The sequence below is a fragment of the Loxodonta africana genome, chromosome 18, assembly GCF_030014295.1.
Source record: "Loxodonta africana isolate mLoxAfr1 chromosome 18, mLoxAfr1.hap2, whole genome shotgun sequence".
Classification (NCBI taxonomy): Eukaryota; Metazoa; Chordata; class Mammalia; order Proboscidea; family Elephantidae; genus Loxodonta; species Loxodonta africana.
The window spans coordinates 37,847,401-37,860,884 of record NC_087359.1 but is presented as its reverse complement, the minus strand read 5'-3'; the positions used below and the strand labels follow the sequence as shown (position 1 = coordinate 37,860,884).

Below are 13,484 nucleotides of genomic sequence, written 5' to 3'. Positions count from 1 at the left end.
GGCACATTGGCATTTCCTTTTCTGGCCTGTTTTCTCCCTTGCACCTCATGTTCTCATTCACATACCCATACTTTTCAGGGCTCCTTCGTCTTGATCAAGTTTTATTGCAAGAAAGGATTTATGTTGATGGCTTAAACCTGATGCAGTGCTAGTCTGGCCTTTTCTGTAGATTTCCTGCCACGAAGGCCCGCATTAGAAATAACAGCACTTAACCTAGTGTTTCATTTTCTTTTGACGTGTTTTATTCTCGTCCCTCCTCCTCCTTCTCCCTCTTCTCTTCTCTGCCTTCTTCTTTTCTTTCTCTCTATCTTGATTCATTCTTATCTTTGCCCTGGCAGATCTGAGCTCCTTAACCATTCCATGTGAAGAAGAGGAGGAGGAGGAGGAAGAAGAGATGTATGACGATATCGATGGTTTTGACGCCCCAAATTCTGGTTCCCAATGCAGACCCATGATCTTGCCTGGGAGTGTGGGGTTAAAAGAGTCTGCAGAGGAGGAAGAGGAAGAAGATATTTATGAAGTCTTACCAGGTGAGAAATTTTATCTTCTAATTGTCTTCTGCTAGTTTCAGAAACTCTTGACCTGGTAGAAGAACATAACTTTGAAAACTCCAGAGGAAGCCAAATCTAAGCTTCGCCTTCTGAGGAAGATAATGTAGGGAGCTTCAGGGGAACTTCCAGGATTCCTAGTGTAGAAGGTCTCCCTTGCTCTGGGAGCAGGAAGAATTTGAGCAATGGGTGTCTCATCTGTGCCATGCAGAGTAAGTTCTTACATATGTGGACAAGGTTAAGGAATCATGTTGGATTTCATAGGTTTACGGTGAGTTTGGGCTGAGTCATCCAAACTCTCTAGTTTCAACATCTTGTCTGTGCAATTGTGAGAATAATGGAAAGTTGCCTCAAAACTATGAAGGATATCAGAAGTCCATAGGAATATACATAAATGCTGACAAGCCTTTTTAGTAATACAATAAAACCCTGGTAGAGCACAACGTTGTTCAGATATACCACGAATCAAATCATCTCTCTTAAAAATGAGCCGAACATGTTCTCTCTGCCCACCACAACAGCAGGTCTACTGAATATATTTCTTTTTTCCAGAGACGGAATAACTGGTATCTCAAAAAATGTATAGTCACCACTGCTTCTGCGTAGCCACTCCTTGTGGGGATAACAGCAGCTGGTGAACAGTGGGGGTCAAACTGTGGAAAAGCAAAGCCTGAGCCTTTTAACTGTGAGGTAGTTAAACCTCAGGAAAACTGAATCCTCAAGTCCATTCGGAAAGATCATTCCTGTGGAAATTTGCCAGGAGTTCAATGCTCTGCTGAGAAATTCAAGTTAAGCTGAAATTTATAGCAATTTAAAAAACCTCAATCCCAGGTGAACTTAGGAACTAAGGTGAATCCAACACTGAAGCCCCTGAAGAGAGGGCTGTTTGCTAAAAAGCATCATCAGTAAGTAACTGTCATTTCAAGCCTTCCTAAGGAGAGTCTCCAACCCTCTCAGAGGTGCACTTAGTCTCTTCCCTAGGGGAGAAGCCATGTGATTGCTTCCTGAGTCAAGAAGCAGAGTACCTTCCTATGGCCACACATGTCCTCCCTGCCGGAGCCTCCAGCCACCACCCACCCAACAACCAAGGAGAGCCTGCTTCTTCTCCTAGCACTTCCAGCCTCTTCCAGTTCCGACTTGCCCAGCCTTTTTTGTTGTGTTTTATTATGCAAATGATATCTTGGTTGAGGTCGAGCCATTTCTTGTGTCTGAAGTTAAAAAAAAAATGATAATTTCCTCAGCAAGTCATCGTCGTTAATGAAGTTTTACAAAAACAGATACAACCAAAGGAAAATAAAATTTCACAGGTGATAAATTTTTCCAATTTCCCTGGCAGAATTCGATAGGATTGTTAAATTAAGAGTGAAGGTGTCTGTTAGAAAGCAACGAGCAGTGATGGGTAATTTTATAGAGTGGAAAATTGAATCAAATTGCTACATTAAAACACAGCTCCTCTGAGAATCTTCCCTTTCACAGTCTGCTCCATTGCAACAGCAGGGTGCAGAAATGGATCAAATTCACAACACTCTCTAAAAGGGGATGCACTCCCCCGCTTGGCCAGCATCTTCCTAGTAAGCTCTCATTCCGCTCTCTCCTGCCCAGGCTTGGGGAAGTATTCAGGTGACAATCCACTTTGGGTTACAGCTGTGGAAGAGTGCTCTGGGGAAACCTCACTGAACCTGAAAGGCCTTTTCATTCACCATGTTTAGTTCTCAAAGGGGTGCTGATCCTCAGAGACGCAGAGCAAAAGGAGGGTAAAGGGAAAGAGACCTCAGAAAGGAAGAGTTTGGGAACCATCACCTTATCCCAGGTGGGAACAGTGTATGTATGATTGGCTTAACAACCATCCTCCTCCCATCTCCTAAACTACCCTTAGCCAGTGCAGCACTGAAGGAGGGCATCAGAGTGTTCCTCAGAAATTCACACCAGTTTGGATGTTGGAGTGGACCCAAAGGCTTTCTTGAGGAAAACCACTTACCCTGTGTCCACAACAGCTGTCCATTGGCAGTAAGGAAGGTCACACAGTAAGAAAACCAGGGCCTCTTTCTGCAAGTTAACGAAACTGTGGCTACCCTGCCTCTAAGTTTCCAAAGGACAATGCTGTACCCAGCCCACAGGTTCTTCCCTAAAAGCCTCTATCCATCACAGCTTTTAGAGTGAGCGTCAGAGCTGGGAGATATTGGCATTTAATTATGATATGAATATTTCACCCACAAGTCTTTATCACTCATCTCCATCCACTCCACTCAGCTTGTTTCTTCTGAAATTGCTTTTCGAGTTTTACATGTGCCCACCACAGGTCTTAGAGGAACTGAGAGAGAATATAAAGGGACCTAACATCTCTCCCTTTGCCCCCAACTCACAGGACCCCTTACCGAGTAGCAACAGGTGAGAGCATGGATCACAGGTAAAAGTGCTGGGTCTAAGGCAGAATGAATCTGCTCTGTCATGCACTACTCTTGAGACTGAGCAAGTTATTTGCTCTCTCTTTGTCTGATTTTCCCACCTGTAAAATGGGAGTAATAATAATAGCTACCTTAGAGGGATGCTGTGAGGAGCCTAGAACTGAAGCGTGAAAAGCACTTAGAATAATGCTCTGGCATACAGTGAGTACTCAGTAAATGCTGGTGACCCTGTTGGACAGAGTACTGCCCCATAAGGTTTCCAAGGAGTGGCTCATGGATTCGAACTGCCGACCTTTTGGTTAGCAGCTGAGCTCTTAACCACTGCGCCACCAGGGCTCCATTGTTAATTTGGTAGTGGTTGAACAGGAAATGTTACCTCCTGAAAGAGTTAGGGGATGGCCAGAACCCTGGCCCTCCCGACCAGACCTGAGACAGTCCAGTTGAACATTTTCAGCTACGTATATGAAAAAAAAAAAAAAAAAAAATTTTTTTTTTTTTTTTTACGTATATGAAGCAGGTGAAATTGAAAATCCTGAGCAGATGGAATGTGGGGCGCACCTTCTGCTCAGGCCCATTTTTACTGCGAGTCCAGGTGCTGGGTGGAGGGACAGCCGATGGTACTGTTGGATTGTGCTAACATTGCATACCCATCAACAGTCAAATGACTTGGGCCTCTAACGTTTGTTTCATTATAACAGGTAAATGTGCTTTGCGGAGACTATTTAACATTGATGGTCCTGCTAATCCTTCTTCCTTGGAACAGGGCCTACACAAGCCCTGGCTATCTCTATGAGGAGGGCCACCTAAGTGAGGTCTATTCCTGCGTATAATTTAGTAGGGCTTCCTAGTAGAGGGAAAAGTGCCTGTAACACATATCAAATCAATAAAAATTTTTTTTTCCTAATCAAGATAATGTGTGGGTCATCAAATTAAACATACTGTGTCACATTAATCATGGAGTAATTAGCATTTGCTACGGGACTAGCCTTCTCCTGCCCATGAGGAAAAACCAGAGCTCTTTTGGATTGTAGCTAGTCCACAGAAATGTTAGTCCTGGACAAAATGGTTTCAAGGTTGGCATCTGGTAGGATATTTGAACATCCGTGCTGAGCATATGGGGGCCCTTGATTTTTAAGATCTCATTTGCGGTAGATTAAACTACGGAGAACTACCACAAAGAAATGCTAAAGCAATACGGAGAAAATTGGAGGCTTTTCTGGGCCCTTCCTCACCCCCTTGAAGTTATTTTACAGGCCAGCACAAGTCATTTCATGATTCAGAATTCCATAAAAGGCCAGCTTTTATCAGGTTTTTCCCTGTCTGGGACCTCAAGACTGGAATCTAGCAAGGCGCCTGAGACCGTTGAAGAGCTCTAACTTGGGCCTTGCAGCAGCTGCAATGGCAACAGAATCCAGCTGCGTTCTGTGGAGATTACAGGAGAGCAAAAAGAAAAAGGGATGAAGGTCCCTCCCTAGGAATTTCTGTGCACATTCCAGTGCTGCCCACATGCCCAACGGCGTTATTATAGACCTTGAAACCAGACTGCCTTATAATAAAGCATATAACTATGGTTTGGTTTGGTTTAATTTGAGTCAAATGGAAATAAACATGCTGTGGAATTATTTTTCCCACTGTACAGCTGACGTGGTCTACAGAAAAAAAAAAAAAAAGGAGCAGACAACAAAAATGCAAAGCTTATGAAGAAAGCAGTTTCCAGTTTCATAGAAAAGTAACACTCCAATGGGAGCTTTCTGACCTTTGCTCCCTCTCACTTCCATGCACACTGGACCCCAGCCACATGGTACTGCTGCTTGGCCAACCTCTAAAGTGGATTCATGCTGTGTCTCCTACCTAGGATTTAAAAAAAAAAAAAAAAAAAACCCTATCCCATTGCCATCAAGCCAGTTCTGACTCATACGGACCCTATAGGACAAAGTAGAACTGCCCCATAGGGTTTCCAAGGAGCACCTGATGAATTTGAACTGCTGACCTTTTGGCTAGCAGCCAAGGTCTTAACCACTGTACCACCAGGGCTCCACCGGGAATACTGTTCCCCTAATCTCAGCCCACGAAATCCCACACGTTCTGCTTGAACGTGTCTCTTCTGTGATACCCTCCTAGATACTTCACTGGAACTAAGCTTTGTTTTAACGCTTACCAAGGTTATTTGTGTTCAGGTCTGTCCACTTCAGTCAGTAGGTACCTAATTATTATTTGGAGTGGTGCAAACAGTTAACGTGCTCTGCTGCTACCCGAAAGGTTGGACGTTCAAGTCTACCCAGAAGCACCTTGGAAGAAAGGCCTGGTGATCTGCTTTTGAAAAATCAACCATTGAAAACCCTGTGGAGCACAGTTCTACTCTGATACGCATGGGGTCCCCACCAGGAACTGGCGCCTGATTACTGGTTTAATTATTGTTTGTGGAATTAAAGTGGCATGTTTCAAGTGTTGCAGTTAGCACAAATGAAGTTTAATACACATCACAACCATACCATGGAGATAGGATACAAATATTTTGAAGTACAGATGAGATTAGCAAGTACACAACAGAGAACGAAGGGTGTTATTAGCACCTTGCTCGTTGTTTTCCATGTTGCCTGAAGAGGTGCCATGGCATCCGTGAGATTTATAACGTCGCTGTGCCGTGCCACGGAATGGTTTCCTAGCCAGTTTCTGCATCTTCACTTTGCACTTTAATTCTGTTGCATCTGTCACCAGAGTACCCTGACATCTGGTTGCACTTTGATATATTTAGTGTTTTTTAAGGTTTTGTGACTTTGCGTTGTTTGAGGGAATGATTTTGCCCTCTTTCTGATCTAATCACAGTAGAATATGAGTCTGTGCATAGGTTTAGCTGGTGTCAGAGGGATGTCAGAGCAGCACTTCAGAAAGGAGCCAGGTGTCATGGGAAGCTGGCTCCTCTCTGTCCCTCAGAGGTAGATTCAATGTCCTGTTCCTCTCAGCCTCTCATTAGTGTCCCTGACATCGTGCCAAGAGTGTTGATTGAAACCGACTCTCTGGATACTGATTCTCATTTGTGATGCCCCGTGGTTCTCTTCCATGTTCGCACAATTAACAGAATCTTCCTCAACTGTTTTCCCAATTGAGATGAGATATTTGGGAATCAAGTAGAGCATTTAATGTAATAAGTGGACAGTAATCTTTAGAGGTTAATTTGTTTAAAACCTATGTAAGGTTGGGGTCCCATATGCCCTGTTAGAAGCAAGGACCATTATAATCTATTACTGTTTAAAGTTGAGCTAGCACATAAATTGTCATTCTGTCTTAAATGAAGATGTATTTCAGTAGATGTAATGCTAAAAATGCCTAATAATGTTCTTATAAAGAAAACCAACAAGCTCTTTTGCCTAAAATAAATATTTTTCAGAATAATCTCTTTAAAATTAAAAACCTCACAGATTAATAGGAACAGGGCATTTAATTGTTTTACCCGCTCCCTTTTGTGAACAAAAAGATTTTTTTCTATCGCCATATCGTCAGTTGTCTTGCCTTTGTGGAATTTGGAAGATACGAATGTGGTTTCATTGAAGGATCTGAGGTAAATTGTATGCTTTTCTATTTGTACTGTGCCCTTTGAAGCTTAGAAGGTGCTGGAGGGTGTGCCTTTCATAGCTGGCTATGGAAGCCGGCTTGTATACCCTTTCCTAGGTGATGGTGCCCCATACTCAGTTTTTCAAGGGTCCTAGAGACACCCAGCCTCTCATGTCAGTAGCAAGGCTTCTTGCCTTGCGCACACCTTCAGCCACCCAGGAAGGACAAAGTTAGATGTGGGGACCGGCGCTCCCCAGTTCACATCCATCACAACAGAGCTTAGTAATGGTGGTGAATGATCTATAAGATCTGTGGCCAGTGTTCTGCTTTCTCTTTAGATGACTCTGAAGGCACAATGGAAATCAGAGTATCTGGTCTGGAATTAAACTGCATAAAATAGATTTTTTTTTCCTTTCCATTTTTGTATCATGACTAGATTAAGTGCTGTTGCCCGAATGGATAAAGGAATCAAGTTTGGGTTTTCCTTTTTATCATTGCAAATACATTTACATTCTCCTATTTTACAAATGCAAAGAGCAGGCAAGCCACTTTCAATAATTTATTTTAAAATCAATGCTAATGAGGTTATGTCTTGTCAGTGGCTGAGTTTTACAATAAAGTCTGATTTATTTAGAAAAGATCTTTGGTGTAGCTTCCCAGCTAATGGTAGTGGGAAGGAGGTGGAGTAGCAGGCACAGTGACCCTCCAACTTCGGATCCAATTTGTAATTCACAGTGGAGATCTGACCCAATTTACATTGATTAGAATTGGGAGGAAGAGACAGCTGCGCACAGAGAGCAGAGGTAGAATAAACTCTCTCTGCAAAAGTGCCTAAGCCCAGCAAATTATTGGTTCTTGTGACTGAGTTGTTTGATATCAGCAAAAGAGCTGTTCTCTCTTCAAATTGGGTCTCTCTAAAACTGAGGCTGTACCAACTCTTATTTTAGTGTTTTCAACCCTGTGAGATTAGTCCCACGTCAAAAAGGAAAGGCATCACAGCAGAGGAAGGAAGGAAGTGGACAAGTAATGAGAAGAGAATGTGCAAAGAATAATGTTTAATGTGATTTATTTCAATGTGATCTATTTCCTAGATTTGATTTCACTCCTCCATTATCTCACAGCTTTATTCTTGATGGTGGGGAGCGGGGAGGACACACCACAGGTAGTAAGTGGGAAGTTCTCTGCTGCTAGGTCATCCATAGATATAAGAGATGAGTCAAAGTACTCCATTTCCCAAAGCGTCTTATAGGGCAAGTATATTTTCTTTTATCTTGTTAACAGGCAACTTATCTCCCAAGTATGAATCCCTTAATTTTTATTTTTGCAGGGAACTGTGTCATCTTTTTATATGAAATCATTTACTTCTTTAATGTTCTAACATATTTCCATGCTGTTTCTTCTTACCTATGAGCTTGGAATTTAGTGTTCTGACATATTTCCATGCTGTTTCTTCTTACCTGTGAGCTTGGAATTTATTTGCCCCAGTCTCACACACCAGACCTCATACTGCCCTATGAACCTTACATTTAAAAAAAAAGGGAATGAGCCCAGGCCATCTCCTCAGAAGTTCAGTTTAGTGCCATAGCTATGGGGAAGCAAGACAGGCATGTGCCCTAAGACCCAGAAAGAAAAAAATATATACATATATATAAAATATATATATATAGGCAGAAGAAACTGAGTATTCAGCCCTCAAGATGTGCTTATTATGCCCCATCCACTGTATAAGTGTGTGTGTGTGTGTGTGCGTGTGTGTGTGTGGTGGGTGATGGTGGTGAAAAGGAGAATGGTGAGCGTATTTTTGTTCATTTTTTCTACATATAAGATAGCCAGATATTCTGGTACTCATGCTTTCTTTATAAAGGCCCATTTCCATTTTATCAGGTAACATGAAGTCTGAGATAAAACAGGTTAGTGAGGCTAAGAAACTTAGGCCAATCATGTTGTGACTTTTCCATATAACCCCTAAACTGTTAGGGGTTAGACAATAGCCTTGACTTAGAACCCATAGTGTACTTATAGCAATTAATTAAGAGACCATTCCAACTGCCCTCAGGAGCTTACACTCTAATGAAGCAGGCAGGCTGAATAACAATAGTAAAAAGATAGCTCAAGCCCCCAAGTACTGGGAACATAAAATTATGTACATGACTACCCTCAGCTACAGCTGAACAAAGATTGATACATTAAGGGCTAATTAATCACAGAGGTTTAAATATGCATTTCACATAAAACACACATATACACGCTAACTCTGGAGTGCCTGAAACCAGAAAGGATGCTTTCATGGAAATAATGAATTTTGAAGAGAATCCAGAAGGGGAAGAGAAATAGGGTTTTGAGGAAAAGGATTAAGAGAGCTGTCTAGTGATAGGCACCTAAATAATCCAATCGATTAGAAGTTCCACAAGGGCAGAGACTGCCAGTCTCTGCATCCCCATCTTGGTGCAGTCAGTGCCTTGCATATCGTAACCACTTAAAAATGTTTGTGAATGAATGAACGGGAACAGGAGAAGAGGGGCAGTATGAAGGTGAAAGATGATTAAAAAAAAAAAAGAACATGGTAATTACACTTTCCTTGAAGAAGAGATTGTGACTAGCTCTGTTAGGGAAGGGAGACCCATCAGTGTAAAGAACATGAGATTTCCACAACTAACTGCTAATGGTGATCATTTTATTCCCTCAGATGAAGAGCATGATCTGGGCGACGATGGGAGTGGCACTCGACAAAAAGGAGGTATGAGAGCTTTAAAAACGACAGGAACTGGCTAAGACATTCAGACTTCCAACTGGAGAGAGCCCTTGTCCCCAAGGCTAAGGCATCGCCAGACATGCTAATAAAGAGGGTACTGATGTATCGACCCCAAAAGCCCCAAGTAAGATGCCTGAATAGGGAAATATCTTACTTTTGACAGCAGCTACCCATTCATGTTAATTAATGTTCCCAGAACAGCTAAGATTTATCCTAGAGAGGGAGCAACCAAACCAGATATTTATTTTTTCCTATCAGTATTTCTTAAATCAGTTCAGTGAAAATAGAATTGCCTCATCTCTAAGAGATCAGAGGATTGAGAATGCAAAGAATGGCAATGTCTCCTCTCTGAGAGACCCGGAGATTGCAGGTTGAGAGGGGAATGGAAATGTGTCAGATCTGAAAAGTGAACATGGGGTGAACGATAGAGTGGCTTGGTGATGCTGACTTCTGATGGCCTGGTTTGATTCCAGGCACATTTGGAAATAAATATGTAACAGGTTTGTTGAATACAAAATTACATCTTACTCATCCCAGACTGTTAACCATGCTTCAGGCTGTTAGTGAGCCCATCATTTCTAAGGTCAGATGCCCCTCTAAAGTCTCCTTAAGTAGTAGGAAACCCACCAAGGACCTATTCCATCGTTGACAGTGGAGGAATGTAGTGCATTGCAGGGGTCATCTCAAGGACATTCATTCCATCAGCAGAGCCTGAATCGTATCATGGCTGACTTAGATACTAGTGGATTTTTTTCCTAGAGGTTCTGTAAAATCTTAAGCCTAGGAGTTCTTTCCCTCCCCGCTCCCTCTCCTTTCTTTTGCCCTATCTTTGCCCCTTCTCCTCTCTCCCCCTTTCCTTGTGCCTTTTTTTCTCTTCTTTGTCCATTCAGCAAAGCTCCCCACTGCCACCCCTTCACCTTGGTTGTCCTCTATAGGAAGTGAATACTTAAAAGGCTTAGCGAAGGGCCCAACTTCTCCCACCCATTGACATCGAGTCGATTCTGACTCCTAACAACCCTATAGGACAGGGTAAAATTGCCCCATAAGGTTCCCAAGGCTGTAAATCTTTATGGAAGCAGACCGTTGCATCCTTCTCCCACAGAGCGGCTGGTGGATTTGAACCGCCAACCTACCGGTTAGTAGCTGAGCCACTACACCACGAGGGCTCCTCTACTTCTCCCAGGAGAGAGAACAGACAAGGGAGAGGCAGCATCAGAAAACATGTGTCAAAGCAGGAGGAGGGAAAGACAGCAACTGAGGCGAGTATGATGCAGAAATGTTAGCATAGCTTCAAATACTTTATCATAATTAACACATATAATTAAGTTCATTTTGAAACCTGCTCCAGGGAATCCGGAACCTTTTAGAACACTGTCTTCTACTTGCTGTATAGAATGCCAGCAGAAAATCTGTTTCCTGACCAGCCTTTCTCCCACTTGAGTCTTTTCTCAACCAACTTCCATCGCTGGAGCAGGAAAGAAACACTTCATGTGGACAGCTTGAGTGGAATAACTGTAAAATTCCTATGGCTAGTTTTATATATAAACTCCTTTCAGGAAGCAGCAGACTTCTGGCAAAAGTCTTAAAATTCAGTTTCAGACTCCTTCCTCATCTCATTTCCTCCTTCTTCCTCTCTCTCCAAGGCTCTGTCTGGGGGGTGAGGGGAGATTTATTTCTGAACTGTTTCAACAGCTATAATTCAAGTAGGTTTAAGAAAAAAAACCTTTTGTTCCTCATGTTTCCTGCCTCCAAAATAGGTGTTGTTAAGTGTAGCAAGCTCTAAATATGTTTCTATGTTTTATATCTCCCACCAGTTATAATGATTGGTGACTCAGTAATTAAACAATAGAGAGGGCTTTTCATTCTCTCCACAGAATCTGAGGCAGGAATTTTTATTATTTGTGTTTACTTATTTATTTATTGAATTTATGTAGTGCCTTTTCTCCAATGGAGCTATAGAAACGACGACAAATAAGTAACATCCAAATGTCAACACTTAGCTTTATAACAATAAAATACAGAGGTCCGGAAGAAGGGCAGGCAGCCCCATGAAAGCATATGAAAGGCAGGGGCTCTAGGACTATGGTGAATTCTTATGTAATAGGCAACTTTGCTTCATTTGTTTGTTCTCAGGTATTACATGATTTGGGGGGAAAATTTTTATAAGCAAGTTGTCCTTTTCCCTGTCTTCTTTTCTTCTGGAAGGTACTACGGCTAGCCATTCCATTATGGCTCCACCATTCCATGGATCCTATTTTCTGAATGCTGTGCTTGTCCTTAATGGAATTGCTAACATTTTTAAGGTCCAACTAGATCTTATCAGGAGCGGGGCGGGGGGAGGGGGGGAGAGAAAGGAATTCAGTTTATCCTTATTGGGTGTTAATGACCCTGTAAGATGTAATTTCTTTTATTTTTTTCTGTTACCTAGAAAATCTATCACAGCCTTGTAGTATTGATTGTTCAATCTATAAAGAGCTCAGTTTACAGCATGACTGTTAGTAACAGGGTTATTTTAATGAGTGACTCTTCAACACCTCAGATTTTCACTAAATTCCAACCCATTAGTTTAATACTCTAATACTACTGATTGTCTTCGGTGATGAGAGCTGCTTCTTCCTTCCTTATCATGAAAAGGTAACGTCCAGGTAACCAAGAATAAAACTCACTCTGTGCTGTTTACATTAAATTATTTGCTTGGGTATGTCACGTCCAAATAAAAACCAGTCTGGAGGCATCCTTAGATTTGTCAAATCCCTGACTAAGGAAGAGCTTGAAAGAGGTTACTTTTGCTCTGAAATTGTTGACATACTCAGCCAAAGAGGAGTCCGAGTTTTTGTGGAGGGCAGAAAGATGGTTGCTTATGAGCGTTACATCTCTGAGACACTCTCTACCTTAAGCCAGTTGTCATCAAGTCAGTTTCGACTCATGACAACCCCATGTGTGTCAGAATAGAACTGTCCCTCCATAGGATTTTCCATTGCTGATTTTTTGGACATAAGTTGCCACACTTTTCTTCTGAGGTGCATCTGGGTGGACTTAAACCTCCAACCTTTCAGTTAGCAGCAAGGCATGTTAAATGTTTGCACCACCCAGGGACTCCTTTCCACTTTAGTGCCTGCCAATGTAGTGAATTATTACACTAAAGAAGCAGAGGGAAGCTATAGAAGGTATTTATAGCTTTTGCCTTTTGAAACCTATCTCCCAAGGCCAAACATCAGTTGATCCTCAGCCAGCTGAAATTTTGGCCCAATAAAAGGAGCAAATGAGATGAAAACCAGTATCCGTGAGTGTTCCTCACTTCAGAATCATAACATTAAGGACCATGGTAATTTCAAAATCCAATATTAAAGAACCATGAAAATAAGCAAATAGTATTGCTGAATTGCTTTTCCTGCTCTGGTGTCCCTCCCTAGTAAATGGAGCTTGGTGACTTTTTTTTATACCTTTCCTTCTGAAAGAGTTAATGAGGTATCAGACAGAGTCAGCTTTAATGGGCTGAACATTCATTTGTCCCTTCCAGTGGGGCCACTGCTTTGGCCATCCTTGTCCAACTCTCACCATACCACGCTTTGGTAGGACTGGTTTATCTATTTCTCATTTTGTCTCTTCCATAATTTGTTAAGTGATTGTACCCAGTGCCAGGCCTCATTGGCACAGCCCTTTTACTCATCAAGAAAAGGTAAACAACCTGCTGGCCTGCCTTTTGCCTCTTTACTCTGGTCACAGCTTGAGTTCTGGAGCTACTCAACCTCCCTTAAACAAAAGTCCAAGGTGACATATGACCATCGAAAGGAACACAGTCAGGTTCTGGTGTCCCTAAGGAAGGGGAGAGGCAGAAAGGTCTCCTGGCCTTTTACTTTGGAGCTCTCCACATCATGGAGGCTAATTTTCACATATTGACTCTGACAACAGTAGCACCAGCCTGGCCTCAGTTACAGAAGAAATGACTATCACTGTTTATATAGAACTTGGCATGGAATGACAAATGCTTTGCAATAAATACCTAGAAAAGAGAGAAAACATTACTATTTTTTAACTTGGTCTGTTGCTCTTCTTCCTGCAACATTTTGTTTGCTTGGAGCTTAGCTTCTCTTATATGGGATAAAGAAAGAGAATAAGATGCTGCCCTTTTTTTTTTTCTCTAGAAAAAAAGTCCTCAGCTCTGCTAGCAATTTAAATGCAGTGATCATACCCATTAGCTTCTCTATCATTGTAATTGTTGTTAAT

General features: G+C 42.0%; 1 protein-coding gene across 2 annotated transcripts in view; it reads left to right on the top strand.

The window, feature by feature from the left end:
• Nucleotides 1-13,484, top strand: part of SKAP1 (src kinase associated phosphoprotein 1) — a 297,177-nt gene that overhangs the window by 257,309 nt on the left and 26,384 nt on the right. For both annotated transcript variants that reach the window (XM_010594359.3, XM_064271181.1), the window contains 2 exons: nt 339-530; nt 9,192-9,242. In XM_010594359.3, coding sequence (XP_010592661.2) covers nt 339-530; nt 9,192-9,242 — 243 coding nt within the window. The remainder of the gene's footprint in view (nt 1-338; nt 531-9,191; nt 9,243-13,484) is intronic.